Source organism: Equus quagga, chromosome 1 (assembly GCF_021613505.1).
Source record: "Equus quagga isolate Etosha38 chromosome 1, UCLA_HA_Equagga_1.0, whole genome shotgun sequence".
Lineage (NCBI taxonomy): Eukaryota > Metazoa > Chordata > Mammalia > Perissodactyla > Equidae > Equus > Equus quagga.
This window is the reverse complement of record NC_060267.1, coordinates 166,913,332-166,927,413: the sequence shown is the minus strand read 5'-3', so window position 1 is coordinate 166,927,413 and position 14,082 is coordinate 166,913,332. Positions and strand designations below refer to the sequence as shown.

The following is a 14,082-nucleotide window of genomic DNA, read 5'->3' as shown; positions in this document are numbered from 1 at the left end:
CCTCCAATATCCTCTCTGAGCTTTCTCCTCTAGGAAACATTGCGGTTGAGTTAGGGCTGTAATTGGGCAGTAATTCTCAGCCTTGACTACACAAAAGAGCCAACTGATCAACCAAGGAGCTTCTAAAAATCCCAATGTCCAGGCCACATCCTAGACCAATTAAATAAGAACCTTTCAAGCAGACATCAATATTTTTTAAAGCCCTCCAGATAATTCCAATGTTTAGCTGAGATTAAGACCCATTAGTTTTGGAGATATCCAACTCTAAACATTCTATAACTTTTTCTTAACATATTGAAAGAGTGCTTTGGTGAGGACAAAAGCAATGCACATGGCCTTGTGGCTTCGAAGAGCGATCCACTCTTACAAGTGAAAGGGGTGGGGCGCCTTTGTTCCCCAGTTCACCTTCCCCTTTGGTGCTCTTTAGGAAGTAGGGCTCTCTATTTTAACTGACCACTTATGAGGAAGACTCAGTCCCAGTACATCCAGGAGATAAGAAATCAAATTCGGTATCAGCACTTGCAGAGGAATCATGTTTTCCCAAACCTGCTGATTCAGCTCCTTGATTACAAGATTATTTTCTACTTTCTCAGGTGGAGCCTGAGAAACTCAGGGGCTGGCTTGTAAGTATCTCTTGGCTCTCTGCATCTTTAAGCTCATCTATCCTGTTGTCCATGCATACCTCTTATGATTTAATAAAGACAACAAGGTAAAAAAAGATCAAAACAGGGAATTCTATACAATTTTTCTACAGTTACTAGTCAGTAGGGGTGTCTTGGTCATGATTACAAATTATTGAAGCTGACCATTAGCGCCCCTCACTCCACAATTGAAACACATTTTAGATTTTTTAGTTCCCAGGTAATTGCGCAAAATACTTTCCCACGTCTGAGTAATTAACATAGTTATGAGGTTTCAATAGACTACAAATCCCACAGAGTCTAGTTTCCCTTGAGACTCATCAGCAAACTTTAGCTGAAAATCAACCAACCTGAGTGAGTTGGCCAAATCCTTGTGGCCATGAGGATTCCTTAATGGGGTCGTTAGGAAAGGTTTCGATGGGACTTCGGTCTCCATGTCTAAACACCTGAAAAGAGATTGAGGCAGTCACGTTACAAATTTCACTGAGGTGTTTTGCCTCCGCTCATCATGATAGATTTTCTTCCAAACCACTCGTTCTCAGCCTTGCCTGCTCACTGGAATCACCTAGGGAGTTAAAATTCTGAGGCCTGGATCCCACCTTTAGTGACTTTTGTTTCATTAGTTTGGGATGTGGCCAGGGCATCAGTTTAGAGACCTCCCCAGGTAAATCTCAGGTTAAGAACTGCTGTTCTAAGCTGACTAACACTTTTTCTGTATTTCTGGTAATGTAAGTAACAAGATGATCAGCGAGGAGAAGTCAGGTGATCCATACGTGGAGACTGGTTTGTACATTGGATAGGGTGAGAAGGAACACAAAGCTTAGCAAGGTCACCTTGTTGCAGACAAACTCTGATGAGATGTTTCCTTCCTGAATTATGGTTACAGGAATAATGGTGTTAACATTTTTACATATAATAAAAATAGTGGCTTTTAAATGCTATAGACAATTTGTGACCATCTTGAGCCAATGATTAGTTTTTAGGACGTTAGGGAGAAAGGACTTGTGGGTAGGGAGAAAAGCTAATTCTCAATACTTTAAGAACATCCTTCTGGATTTGTATGCATTCATCTTATTTTGATTGCACATTTAATTCTTTGGGGAGAGTAGTCTGGACTTTTGAAACCTTGGTACTTTGATTCTAATATGCTTTCTGGATAGAATACCAAACCAAACACAAAGCTATTTTATAAGCAAAAAATAGGGCAAGAAAAACACTGAAGAAATACAAGATGAAGTCGATGCTGATGTTAGCGAACATTTGTAATACAGAAGGCGTCTGCATAACACCTTGCATTATCTGAGATTTCCTGCACTTGTCACTTATACTACGTGGCTAAGATGCTCCATTGAAAAGAAAGCCAAATGTCTGCTCTTTTGAAAGCCTATGAAACAGTTCAGTAGCCACAGAATAAGGAACAGTCTCAAACTTTAGTCATCTTCCAGATGAGATTCCAGGAAAGTGAGGGAGGCTTCTAAGACCGGATAGTGTCTCTGGTGTCTGAAGAAAACTGAGCTTTTGGCCCCCTAAACTGGTGAGAAATTGCGGTCTCAGAACAGACTACAGCACACAGGGACAGTAATATAGCGGAGCTTAAGAAATCATTTTGGTCAGGTAAGGAATTGTCATAAATGGTCCCCTCACGGCAGGAGGAAAGGCTGCATATCTTCTGAGGAGCATCCACAGTTACCAGTCACTAGGGCTGACTTGGTCACAGTCAGAATTTATCGAGGTTAATCATTAGTGCTTCTCTTTCCACAGTTGAAACACGTTTTAGACTTTTTAGATGCAAGGTAATTATGCAAAATGCTTTCCCAGATCTGAGTAACTAAAGTCGTTATACGGTTTCAATAGATTATAAACCCCACATTGTTTCATTTCCAGGATCTCTCAGCCTCAGCACTGTTGACATTTTGGTCTAGAAAACTCCTTGTTGGGGGCTGTCCTGTGCATTGTAGGATGTTTAGCAGCATCCCTGGCCTTTGCCCACTGGATGCCAGTAGAATTCCTCAGTTGTGACAACCAAAAAGGTCTCCAGACACTACCAAATGTCCCCCAGGGGTAAAAATCACCTCAGTTGAGAGCTATCGAACTAGCCAAAGAGAAGTCAGATGAGAGACATTGCGGTAAATAATTTACAACACTTCCTACCAGCCTATAACCACAATAACGCCTCAACATGTTTTGAACACTTGCTTTGTTCTAGAAACTGTGCTAAGAGCTTCTCATACATTTAATCATCTCATCAATTCTACAAAGCAGTTACTATTAGTTACTATTACTATTTTCATTTCACAAACGAGGAACTTGACCTTAAGTGACCTGCCCAAGGTCACACAGCATGTAAGTGGTAGAGAAGATATCCAAGCACAGGCTGTGTGTCTCCACTACCAGCATTCGTAACCCCGTGCAAGAGGCTCATTTCTCTATGCTCAAACATACCCCTCAGTGTCCCACCAGTGGATGATCTGAGAACTGGGGCTTCTCTATAAACTCTAGTCTTTCTCTCTAAGGTTGGAAGCTGTGCGTGTGTGGGTGGGTATGTTGCTGCAGAGGAAATCAAAACTTTGACGTAAGAAAAAGCCCCAGATATTATTTAAAAAATAAAACTGAGGTTATGCAAGTAAATGACAGTATGGCTTGGGGAGAAAAACAGGTGTGGTGCGCTTAGAGGAGTGCGTCTTAAAGAACATAATCATGAGACTTGGGCAAGCTTTCTTACTCCATCCTTATAGGTCAGAAATAATTGTACTCCCCTACATTGCAGAAAGTTTTAAGGCTTTCTGAGGTAGTGGCTCAAAAATGCTTGAACTCTTAGGAAGGGGCGTCCCTCAGAAACACTTAATAAACCATCCCCCACCTCCAGAGCCGGAAATCAGAGCGACAGAGAGAGAAAGGGAAACAGAGAGAGTGCCCGCAAGTGCACAGGTGGCATTCTTAAACTTCTGGAGTTTCGCCAGTTCAGCTGGAGCCTTTGGGCTGTGCCTAGACATCCTTTTAAGTCTGTGGTAGGGCAACCTTCTTAACTGCTGCTCGGCCAAATTAATAACCTCTGTTCGCAGTCCAGCAATCATACTCTATGAAATCCTTTGGAAATCTAAAAATATATTATTAGCGGTAGGACTTTGCAGTACTAATGGGAATTGCCATAGGACAACATCCAAGGTAATAACCCCTTATGTTTTTGCAAACCTCCACGGTTTTGGAGAATCCCTTCCCCTGCTGTTGCTTTTAATTCTTACAACTCCTCTGTGAGAACAGGTCAGCACTATTGCTGCACTGAACAAATAAGGAAACTGAGGCTCGAAGAGATCGAGTAAGCTGTTGAGATCTCCTAATTCTCATGACTGCCGGTCCACTGTTTTCCTCACCATATCACATTCACCTTGCCCCTTTAAATCACAGGTAACTTTCTGCTGAAGGACAATGTTGAGTGATCCTGCTCCATCCAGTCTGCTAACCAGATCTGGCGCATTGCGTAGGACATGGAGTCCCTGAGGAGTACACTGGAGGATGCCATGTCCAGTCCCTCTCTCCACGCAGCAAAGTGCTTTTTAAAAAATGTCAATTGGAATATGTCACCTGATTGCTTAGAACCCTCTAATGTCCTCTCACTCTATTAAAATTCTTTTGTGTGTGCAAAATTGTAAAGATATACCAAAGTAGAGATTTTTATAATGAGCCTCCATGAGCCCATCACACGCTCCAACAATCGTCAGCTGGTGTGTGGTCAGTCTTGTTTCTCTCGTACCCTCTCACTCGCAGACATTATATCATTTCCCGTTGTTGTTTGCAGAGTATTCAAAGTCCTTACAATGGCTCACAAGACTCTACCTGACCTGGCCCTGCCCACTGCAGTGTTCTCACCTTACATTCTTGCCAAACATGCCTCGCCACAGGGGCCCCTGCTGTTCCAGCCAATACATTAAGCGTGTTCCCACCTCTCTGGGCCTTGGTGTTCTATCTGCCTGGAATGTCCTCCTTCTGCTTCTCCTGGCGCACAGGCTCAAGTAAACGAACACCATTTCAGAGGTAAGAAGGGAAGCCGATTGGCTGTGAGAGGAATCAGGGTGGGAGTAGGTCCTGCACCTGCCACGAGGGAGGCAGAAAGGCATGCCCGTCTAACGACTCTTACGTCCAGGGCCCAGGAGGAACACAGAAGCCTGCAGGAGAGGGACACGGTGAAACTGTGTTACAGCGTGTGCAAGCTGTATGATACCTCAGAAAAGCTCTGGCTTTGAGTCAGACCTGGGTTCAAGTCCCTGCTTTGTCAACACCCCACTGGGTGACCCTGGGGAAATGATTTAACGTAAACTTCTGCACGCCAGAGTTCCCTCTGTGTAAATGAGAAAGTCACTATTTCCTACGCAGGAGGATCGTGAGAATTAACCGTGTAATATATGCAAAGCCAGCATCATAGTACTGAATACAGGATGCACTCAAATGTGTTATTATATCTGTTATCATTATTTTGCTGTGGTTGTTATATTATTCAGGCGTTTGACTTAGCTGCACTCTATACTCCCTCTCCTGCTGGCGATAGTTTGCAGCATATGGGGCAAATGAGAGCTACCTGTTGAGCAAAGGGCAACATAGCCCTCGCCTCCAAGAAATATTTCTATTAATTTCTAATCATCTCTCCCCTGTGACTGAGAGGAATAATTAATTATTCCTTTGGATTTAGGACACTTGGACACTTGGGAAGCTTCAAGCGCCCGTAGTGGCAACCTGCCCAACCAAAATATCTTGAGCCAAATAGAATTTCTGGAATTAGTTTATCACCCTAAAAATTTGCAAAATGCATTCCGCCATAAAACCAGGAAGAAGCTCCTGTACTGACCTCCCACCTGGCCCGGGAGCAGCACGCGGCACAGAGCGCGCCCAGCAAACACCCTCGCAGAGCAGACAGGTCTCCAGTCAGCTCCGCCGCCCCTCAGCCCCGGTGACTAGGGAGCCACAGAGCGCAGGAGAGAGACGGGAGGGCCGTTTGTGAGTGGAGGCAGGAGTCCTGGTTTCCGTTTTCCAGGAGAGAGTTTTGTCTGGTATATCTTTTATAAGCCAACTCACAAATTCCAGATGTGCCACCAGACACTTGCGTCTTGAGTCCCCAGCACCCAGTATACCACAGAGAAGTTCTGGCTCCTTTTTTATTGTTGTTATGTAATACCAAGATAATATTATATGCCTTCCTGGGCCATTTTGGAGATTCAAAATACAAAATGTAAAGAGCCTGGCATCTAGTGGATGTTTACCATATGGTAGCTGTGATTGTAATTCTGACTTCAATGGGAGTGAGAAAAAGGTTTACAGGCCTCAAGGATTCCTGCCTGTGTTCCAAGGTATTATTCAAACGTGGACAATGAAGATGAAGGCAAGTAGAAGGACAATCGGTCGTCTATTCCAGCCGAAGTGATGGAGGAAAGAACCAGCAAGTCAATGGATCAGAAAGTCAGAGAATGGGTGAAATGAGTAAAATCTGTCAATCTCTTGACTCACATTTTAAATGCATATTTAGGCCAAGAGTCTAAAACTGGGAAGAAAGTCATTAAACTTAGAAGAAAAAAGACATGTAAAAATACTTCATCTTTTTGAGAATAAAGACAATAAATATAGAAAAGAAGCCTAGCATTATCATTAACTGGTTATGCGAACACCATAAAAAACACACATGGGATGGGGCTGGCCCCGTGGCCGAGCGGTTAAGTTCGCGCGCTCTGCTGCAGGCGGCCCAGTGTTTTGTCGGTTCGAATCCTGGGCGCGGACATGGCACTGCTCATCAGACCACGCTGAGGCAGCGTCCCACATGCCACAACTAGAAGGACCCACAACGAAGAATATACAACTATGTACTGGGGGGCTTTGGGGAGAAAAAGGAAAAAATAATAAAATCTTTAAAAAAAAAACACACACACATGGGATAATTGTGTGAGTATATGTATATTAATAATAGTTACAATGTTTTGGGTGTTTACCAGATAGGCTTATAAGTGCTTTTTTTTTTTTTTTTTTTTTTTTTAAAATTTTTTTTTTTTTTTCCTTTTTTTCCCCAAAGCCCCCCGGTACATAGTTGTGCATTCTTCGTTGTGGGTTCTTCTAGTTGTGGCATGTGGGACGCTGCCTCAGCGTGGTCTGACGAGCAGTGCCATGTCCGCGCCCAGGATTCGAACTAACGAAACACTGGGCCGCCTGCAGCGGAGCGCGTGAACTTAACCACTCGGCCACGGGGCCAGCCCCTATAAGTGCTTTTTATGTATTAACACAACTAAGCCTCACAACAACTCCATGAAGTACTAGTCTCCCCATTTTACTGATGATGAAATTGAGGAACAGACAGGTCAAGTTACTCATCCACAGTCACACAGCTAGTAAGAGGTTGAGCTGGCATTCAAACCCAGGTGGTCTGATTGTTGAACCTGCACTCTTAATCGCCATGCTATAGTGTATCGTGTAGTACACAATTGGTGTTTAGATCTCATATTCCTCTTTAAGAATTTCCAACGTTCAATGCCTTTTATGCACCCTATCTCCGTGGCATCACTATCTTTCTAACAACAAAAATTAGACAACTCAGGGTCATTTTGATTTCTCTCTCTTCCTTAATACTCAAATTCAACCCACAGGGATTCTGCCTTCACAATTTTCTAAAGAAATTCATCCTTTCTTTTTCAACTCTACTGCTTTCTGACCCAACTCAGATGTTTTTATGCTTTTTTATGCTTTTCCTTAATTGTGGTGGTGTCCCTCTGTTTTTACTTCCAGCTTCTCCCAGGCTACACTTGACACACAGAAGTGAGTTGCCCCCGAGAGAAAAGAAGTTAGAATTCACAGTATAAATAAGTTAAGTAGTTAGCCTCAAGTTCTAGTAGAGATGATAATCATCTAATACCTTACGTTCTCTTTTCTTTGTTCCCTTTAAGTTAACCACGTGCCCCTATTAAATTTATAAGCTCAAGAATAATGAAGGATCATCTAGAACCTTGAGGACATTATACTAAGTCAACTAAGCCAGTCACAAAAGGACAAATAGTGTGTATTTCCACTTATATGAGGTACACAGAGTAGTCACATTCACAGAGTTAGGAAGTAGAATGGTGGCTGCCAGGCGCCAGGGGAGGGGAGAATGGGGACTCCCTGTTTAATGGATATGGGGCTTCAGTTTTGCAAGATGAAAAGAGTTCTGGAGATGGATGGTTTTGATGGTAGTGCCACCATGTGAATATACCTAATGCCACTGAACTGTACGCTTAAAAATGGATAGGATGGAAAATTTTATGTTCTGTGTATTTTACCACAACTTTAAAAAAAGAATAATTAAGGATCATCTAGATTTTATCCAAAAAGTTGGAAACCTTCTGTTTTAGACTGATGACTTCCAGCAGCACCTTACATTTGTACCATGGTTCACACGTTCATATGTACATCCTGCCGTTTGGACCTAGAGACAAATCTGTGAAGTAGGAAGCATAGTGAGGATCATTATCCCCAACTTTAAGTTTGGGGCACATGTGACTCAGCTGGATTAAGTGACCTACCTGCCTGTGGTCCCAAACCTGGTAAATGATGCTGGAACTTGAATTAATGAAAGTTCAGTGTTTTCCTAGGTATAGCTTTCAACTTTTATTTTAGCACATAGCATTAGAAAATTTGTAACAGTATTGGATTACCAGCCTGAAGAGTGACTTGTCAACTTTTCACTTTTCCAGGAAGAGTGCAGAGGAACCCTGGAGGTCAGCTCTCCCTGGAAATGTGTGATGGCTAGCATCATTTGAATTTGCCTACTTACAATATGGAAGTTACCCAACCCAGGGCAGAGCTGATGAGCTTAAGGTTTGGAGGCTATTTTCATCAAGGACATTCTATGCCTTGAGTAAGAATTTTGCATGGTTCACCATGAAGAATGAGAAGAGCTTATACTTTGTGACTTATCCTCTCTTTTTTTGTAAAACCCAAGTGGAATGAGAAGAATTTTTTCTCTCTGTCTGGGATCACCTGAATTTGTGGTTTTTCCCTGGCTTAGGGGAGAGAGAATGCTTTTAAAATGGCATTTCCCTATTTACGGATGGAATAACGATGTATGAAATTGCTTTGAAAAAGTCCAGTAGGAGTGTGTGGGCATATAGATGAAAGAAGATTGGCTGTGAGTGATAATTATTGAAGCTGCTTGATGGGTACATTGCGACTCATCATACTTATTCTCTCTCTATAAATTTAAAAATAGCAATTCTCTGAGGGATTTCTACGGGACACTCTGAAAAAAAGAAGAGGTGGATTCTGCAGTCAAAATTTAGGAAATACAATTTACTAGATCCTTTCCTTGAAAGCCACAGTACATATTAGAATACTAAAGACTCTGAGGAGTCCTGAGTTCAAGAGACTTTTAAACACAGTTTAACCCACGTTCTGTTCCTAAGGCTAATTTGATTACTGAAACCCATTTTTAACTGGGTAGTGCCTGTAAACAACTTGGCAAACTAGCCTTCCATGGGATGTACTTTGGTGAACCTGTTTTAAAAGATCATGGGGTGACTTTGTTCATGAAAGAGAACAACAATGAAGGCTAGGTTCCCTACTCTTTCTGCCCAGAACAGCTTTTCAGGATTGGGGAAGATTTATTTTTCTTGGAACACAAAGGAAACGCAAGGAAACCAGCTACTGAATATGAGTCAAGCCAACGCCCCAAACCTCCAAGGGGAGATCTCAGCTCACTGCGCTGGGTTAGACACACACAGCAGGAACAGAATACGTCTCATGATTAGGGACATGGCTCCTGGGATCGGACAGCCTGGGATGGCTTCACATCCCAAGTGTGTGACCATGGGCAAGTTGCCTAACCTTTTTGTGCCTCAATTTCTTCATCTATAGAATAGAATGGTTGCTAGATTTAGCAAACAAAAATACAGAATACCCAAATGTTGACGGAACATATTATACTGAAAAAATATTTGCTGTTTATCTGAAATTCAAATTTAACTGGGCATCCTGTGTGTTTTTGGCAACTCTACTTTATAGGGTTGTTGGGAGGATTATGTGGCATTATCTATAGTGAACTCTCAGAACAGTGCCTGGCACCTCGTAAGCACTCAATTAACTATAGGCTATTGTCATGAATATTACCACTTTAATCAGAGGCCCCTTTCTTTAATTCTGGTTCTCTTAATAATTTTCTAAGGATTTCCATGGTTATATATTTGAACCATTTATAGTCAAATATTTTCTATAATCAATAAGAAGAAGAAAGTGATATCTTCTGCCTTAAGTCCTTGCATAGAAATTGTTTTGTGAGGGCCAAAAAAGATATATTAAGTTGCCTTTCATCCACCATTAATAGAAGGAAGCCGTGGTAGGAAAACTTATTAACATTAGCCTTGTGTGACGATTGTTAATTTTTTTTTAGCTCCAAGAGAGCCACTTTTGTAAGGTTTTTCTTAGGGAAGAATTAACTTGTAGTCCCTGGATACATGTTAACCAAGAGGGGAGTGAGAGAAAGGAAACCCACAACAGTTTGGTAAGCAAGGGGAGTTAGCCTGGGGTATAGTGAAATACAGAGGAGAGAACCGATCCATTCAGTTAACTGAGAGTTCACTGTAATATCTCAGAGAAGATTACCACTCAGTCGGCTTGTCACAGGTTTACCGTGTTGGCAGTGAAATCTCTCCTACACTTGCTTAATTCACATGTTGGCAAGGAACCCATGAATATAACCAAAACTCTAACTCACATGGATTTCTCTATAGAAGGTACACAATATTGTAAAATTGTAAAATTTTTTCAGCACAGAAGCCTGGCAGCTGATAAATCATTTGTAAATAAATTAATGATATATTTCGCTCTCCCTGTTGACTCATGACCTAGTAAAGATCTACTGGACTAAGAATCATAATTTGCATAAACATATGGTTATGAAATTTTCCTGTAGAAGGGAAAGAAAGGCGTTCTGAATGCACCAAGCTGAGAACATAAGAACTTCATGTTTAATTAAATAAAAGGTGAACTCCCTTCAAATTATAAAAATAAATTGAGCCTGCTTACAGAAAGGAAATTTACTTATTTACCAGCATACTTTCACTCTATCAAATAAAAAATGTGGGGAAGAGAAAGAGATGGAGACAGCCTGTGAAAGACAGAGAGGGTCAGAGGCAGAGAGAGACAGTGAGTGAAACAGAAAGAAGAGAAACAGAGAGAGAGACACAATCAAAGACAGAAACCAGGAGACGTAGATGGATTAATTCCAGGGCTTGAATGTAAAGTGGTAAATCCCCTTTACTTTGCAAACTCTCTTTTAATTTTTAAAACAATGCCAACAGTATATTTTCTTTCCCTGGCATTACGCACTAGCTACCCCCCTCCCTTTTTTCATAACTTGTCACACATAACATGGGGTGGGGTGACAACACGATTTTAATGGTCAACTAAATCTATGTCTCAGGAAGTCATTCTAAAACTCTTGAGTTTAGTTTCACTTTTATGCTTTAAAGACTGTTTACAAATATATTTTCCAATTTCCTGATAAACAAGAGGGGAAGGAGCTATCTAGTTCAGCAAATGACTGTCTTTTGGTTTGCAAAGAAATAATCATTAAACTGAGGGAACCAGTTTAGTTCCCGGTGCTACCTACCCAGCGCCAGCGAGGCTTCTCCTGGCCTCTGCGGCTGTCAAAAGAAATCTGCATTCAAGGCAGTTGCAAAGTAAGTGAATAACCAAATAACATGGGCAAAGGCACACAGCCAACCAAACACCTTTTTGTCAGGACACGTTAAGGCTTCCTCATGAAGAACTTGAGAAACTTGATTATTCACTTTCGGAGTCTGGTCTCCCGGAGACGATAAAATGCAAGGGTAAAAGGAAACCTGATGTTGGTTCTTCAGACCCTGCTAGTAACACAGTTTTGAGGGGAAAGCAAGGAGAAAAGTCTACTCACCAATGTGACAAACTTCAGCTCCTTAGCTCCCACACCTCTGTCTAGCCCGAAGGAAAGCAGCAGGAAGAGGCTGAGGCGAAGCCTTGCTGCGCTGACCCCGAGGAGGGGGGCGGCTCGCATGCTGGGAGAGCTGTTTCAGGCAGGAGTTCGGAGGTGCTGCTTCCAGTGCAAAAGCCATTAGAGGGGAAGCTATTTAATCAAGGGATTGAAAGAGAAGGAGGAGCTGGGCGGAGCCAGACTAATAGTAAAATCTCCAGGGAGCTTGGGGCGGAGTTTGGCGCGTTTGATCAGATAATTTTGGGGCTGAGTGTTAGAAGTCGCCATCTCCTGGGTTTTTGTTAGAACACTGAGGCCCATACGGGGGAAAGCTGTTGCTCAAGGTCACAGGGCACGTGAACAGACATTTCTTTTTTAGTTTTCCTCCATCTCTCCTTTAGATGGGGTGTGATACCGCATTTGCTTTGTGGCTGTCACTTGGGAAAGCGATCTACCCAGACTTTGGAAAACGTAGGCCAGTGATTCCTAATCTTTTGGGAATCCAGAGTTATAGGGAGAGAAGTATGGAAGGAACTGCAGGTATTGGCATTTTTGGGTTTATTCCCCAGACCAAAATGGCTCCCTTTTCTAAAACTTTCAGGTAGCCTATAGAGGTATTTTTAAATCAAAGAAAAGTCAGGGCAATTTTATTTTGAAAATATTCAGTTACACCTTAAGATATTTGGACTCATCTGTGCTATCTCAAAATTAGGATTAGAAGTGTTTTTCCTAACCTGACACAACTTAAAAACAACAGTGACAACAACCACCACAAAGTAGCCTATAATTCTCTATTGTCAGTCACCAACTTTGGCCATAAGCCTCACACTCCGGCTGAGTCACACCCTTGTCTCTCCATCCATGATCTCACCGGGAACGCTACGAAAGAGGATGATCCGGATTTATCCTCTTTTGGAAAGCCAAGGGGCCTTAGCTTTCCCCTTTTCCCAACCTGGCAGCCCCGTCCTAGGCCAAACCAGGAGTTTTGTGCAGAGCTGCTGATTGGTATGCTTGCACCCCGTCAGCAGAGGGAGAACAATGGTTTTTCCCAAACTCTGTTCTCTGGTACTTTGCACTTACCTGTGACAGGAGTGTTCTGTTGTTATGTGATCAGAGGATGCCCTAGAATGTGGTGTGTGGGAGAACATTGCTTCTTCTGGTATGAGGAAGTATGTGTGAACAATGAATGCGTGTGTGTTAGGGTTAGACATTGAAGGGGACTTGTGACACTCTCTTTGTCATCACATTCTCCACCTGCCAGGCCCTGCTGTCATTTCTGATGGGTGAGATTTTGAGGAGATGGGTGCAGGGAAAAGGGGATGAAGACCGAGGGGTTGTCCAGGGCAGACATGAAGTTGCCACACTGATGCCTGCTGGATGCACCAGGCAACCTGAGAGAGGACGCTCTAGGACCTGCTTACCGTTCACAGGCTTAGTTCTGAACCACATGCATTAAATTGTGGCAGATCCCTGATTCTGTTCAATGTCTTGTTTTCTCAAAGATCAGCCTGGCTCCTTGTTTTCCTGTCTTCTTCCTCGTCTCACCCTTGCATCAGCCTGGCACTATTCTGGCTGTAGCCTTAGTGCTTCCTGATAATGACGCTGGTTCTCTAACCTACCTATGCCATGTTGTGCTAGGTTGGATAAACCCTACTTCTGACTCAAACCCTAGTTTCTCTGTGTCACCTCCTCTGGGCTTCTTTTAGCCCTCCAAGTAAAAACAACAACAACTTTTTATAGAAAGAATCCAAAAAAGGCTGTTTCAATCAAATACATTTCAATTCGAACTTAATTCAAGTTAGAATAAGTGGATGGTTCGTACTTCTATCTTAGTCACCATCCTAACTTCTACTTTGATCATCAAATTACAAGGGGAGGAGAAGATCACAAAGGTAGATCTGAACACCATGAAGTTGAGTTTGGAAGATCCTCAACTCAGATAAAATTTATTTTAGAATCTTCTTTGGTTTCTTGAACCTTGAACTCATAAGGCCTTTGTAAAGACTTAAAGAGTCATCTGGAATAAACATAGAGATATGGGAGCATTGAAAGTGAGACTTGAAAAAGTATTGGGATGTTTTTATTGATATCCCAATGAAGGGTGTCAATAATTTTAGTGTCAATGTTTAGCCGAACTCACACACTGAATCACTTTTGTTTCCTTGTGGCACTTTCATCATATGTCAAGTGTCCAACCTCTGATTAACACAGTATCAGGAAGTTTTGTAAGTGGAGCAGGTTGGGTTCATTGGAAAGAAAACACCCAGATGCATATTTGCATGTAGGAAAATTATTAGGAAGTGCTCTCAAGATCAACAACAGTTGGGGGAAGAGCAATAAGCGGGGTTGGGCAGAGGGAACTCCTAGCAGCTGACCCTAGGATGCCCTCTTGGAGTTGTCCTGAATTAGGGCGAGGAAGCCAGGCCTTTTTATCTCTGCATTTGCCAATCATTGGATGCGGGTGCTCCTGGCTGGGAGTGTGACCAT

The 14,082-nt window shown here is 42.4% G+C and overlaps 1 protein-coding gene across 3 annotated transcripts in view; it reads right to left on the bottom strand.

The window, feature by feature from the left end:
- ACP3 (acid phosphatase 3) overlaps positions 1 to 11,755 on the bottom strand; it is a 43,805-nt gene extending 32,050 nt beyond the window's left edge. For 2 of the 3 annotated variants that reach the window (XM_046668392.1, XM_046668411.1), the window contains exons 1-2: positions 11,560 to 11,754; positions 992 to 1,087 (exon numbers count right to left, since the gene is read on the bottom strand). In XM_046668392.1, the coding sequence (XP_046524348.1) occupies positions 992 to 1,087; positions 11,560 to 11,679 (216 nt within the window). In that variant the 5' untranslated portion in view covers positions 11,680 to 11,754. Of the gene's footprint in view, positions 1 to 991; positions 1,088 to 11,559 lie in introns of all 3 variants that reach the window. The other variant, XM_046668402.1, reaches the window with a different exon arrangement.
- Between the last annotated feature and the right edge of the window lie 2,327 nt (positions 11,756 to 14,082).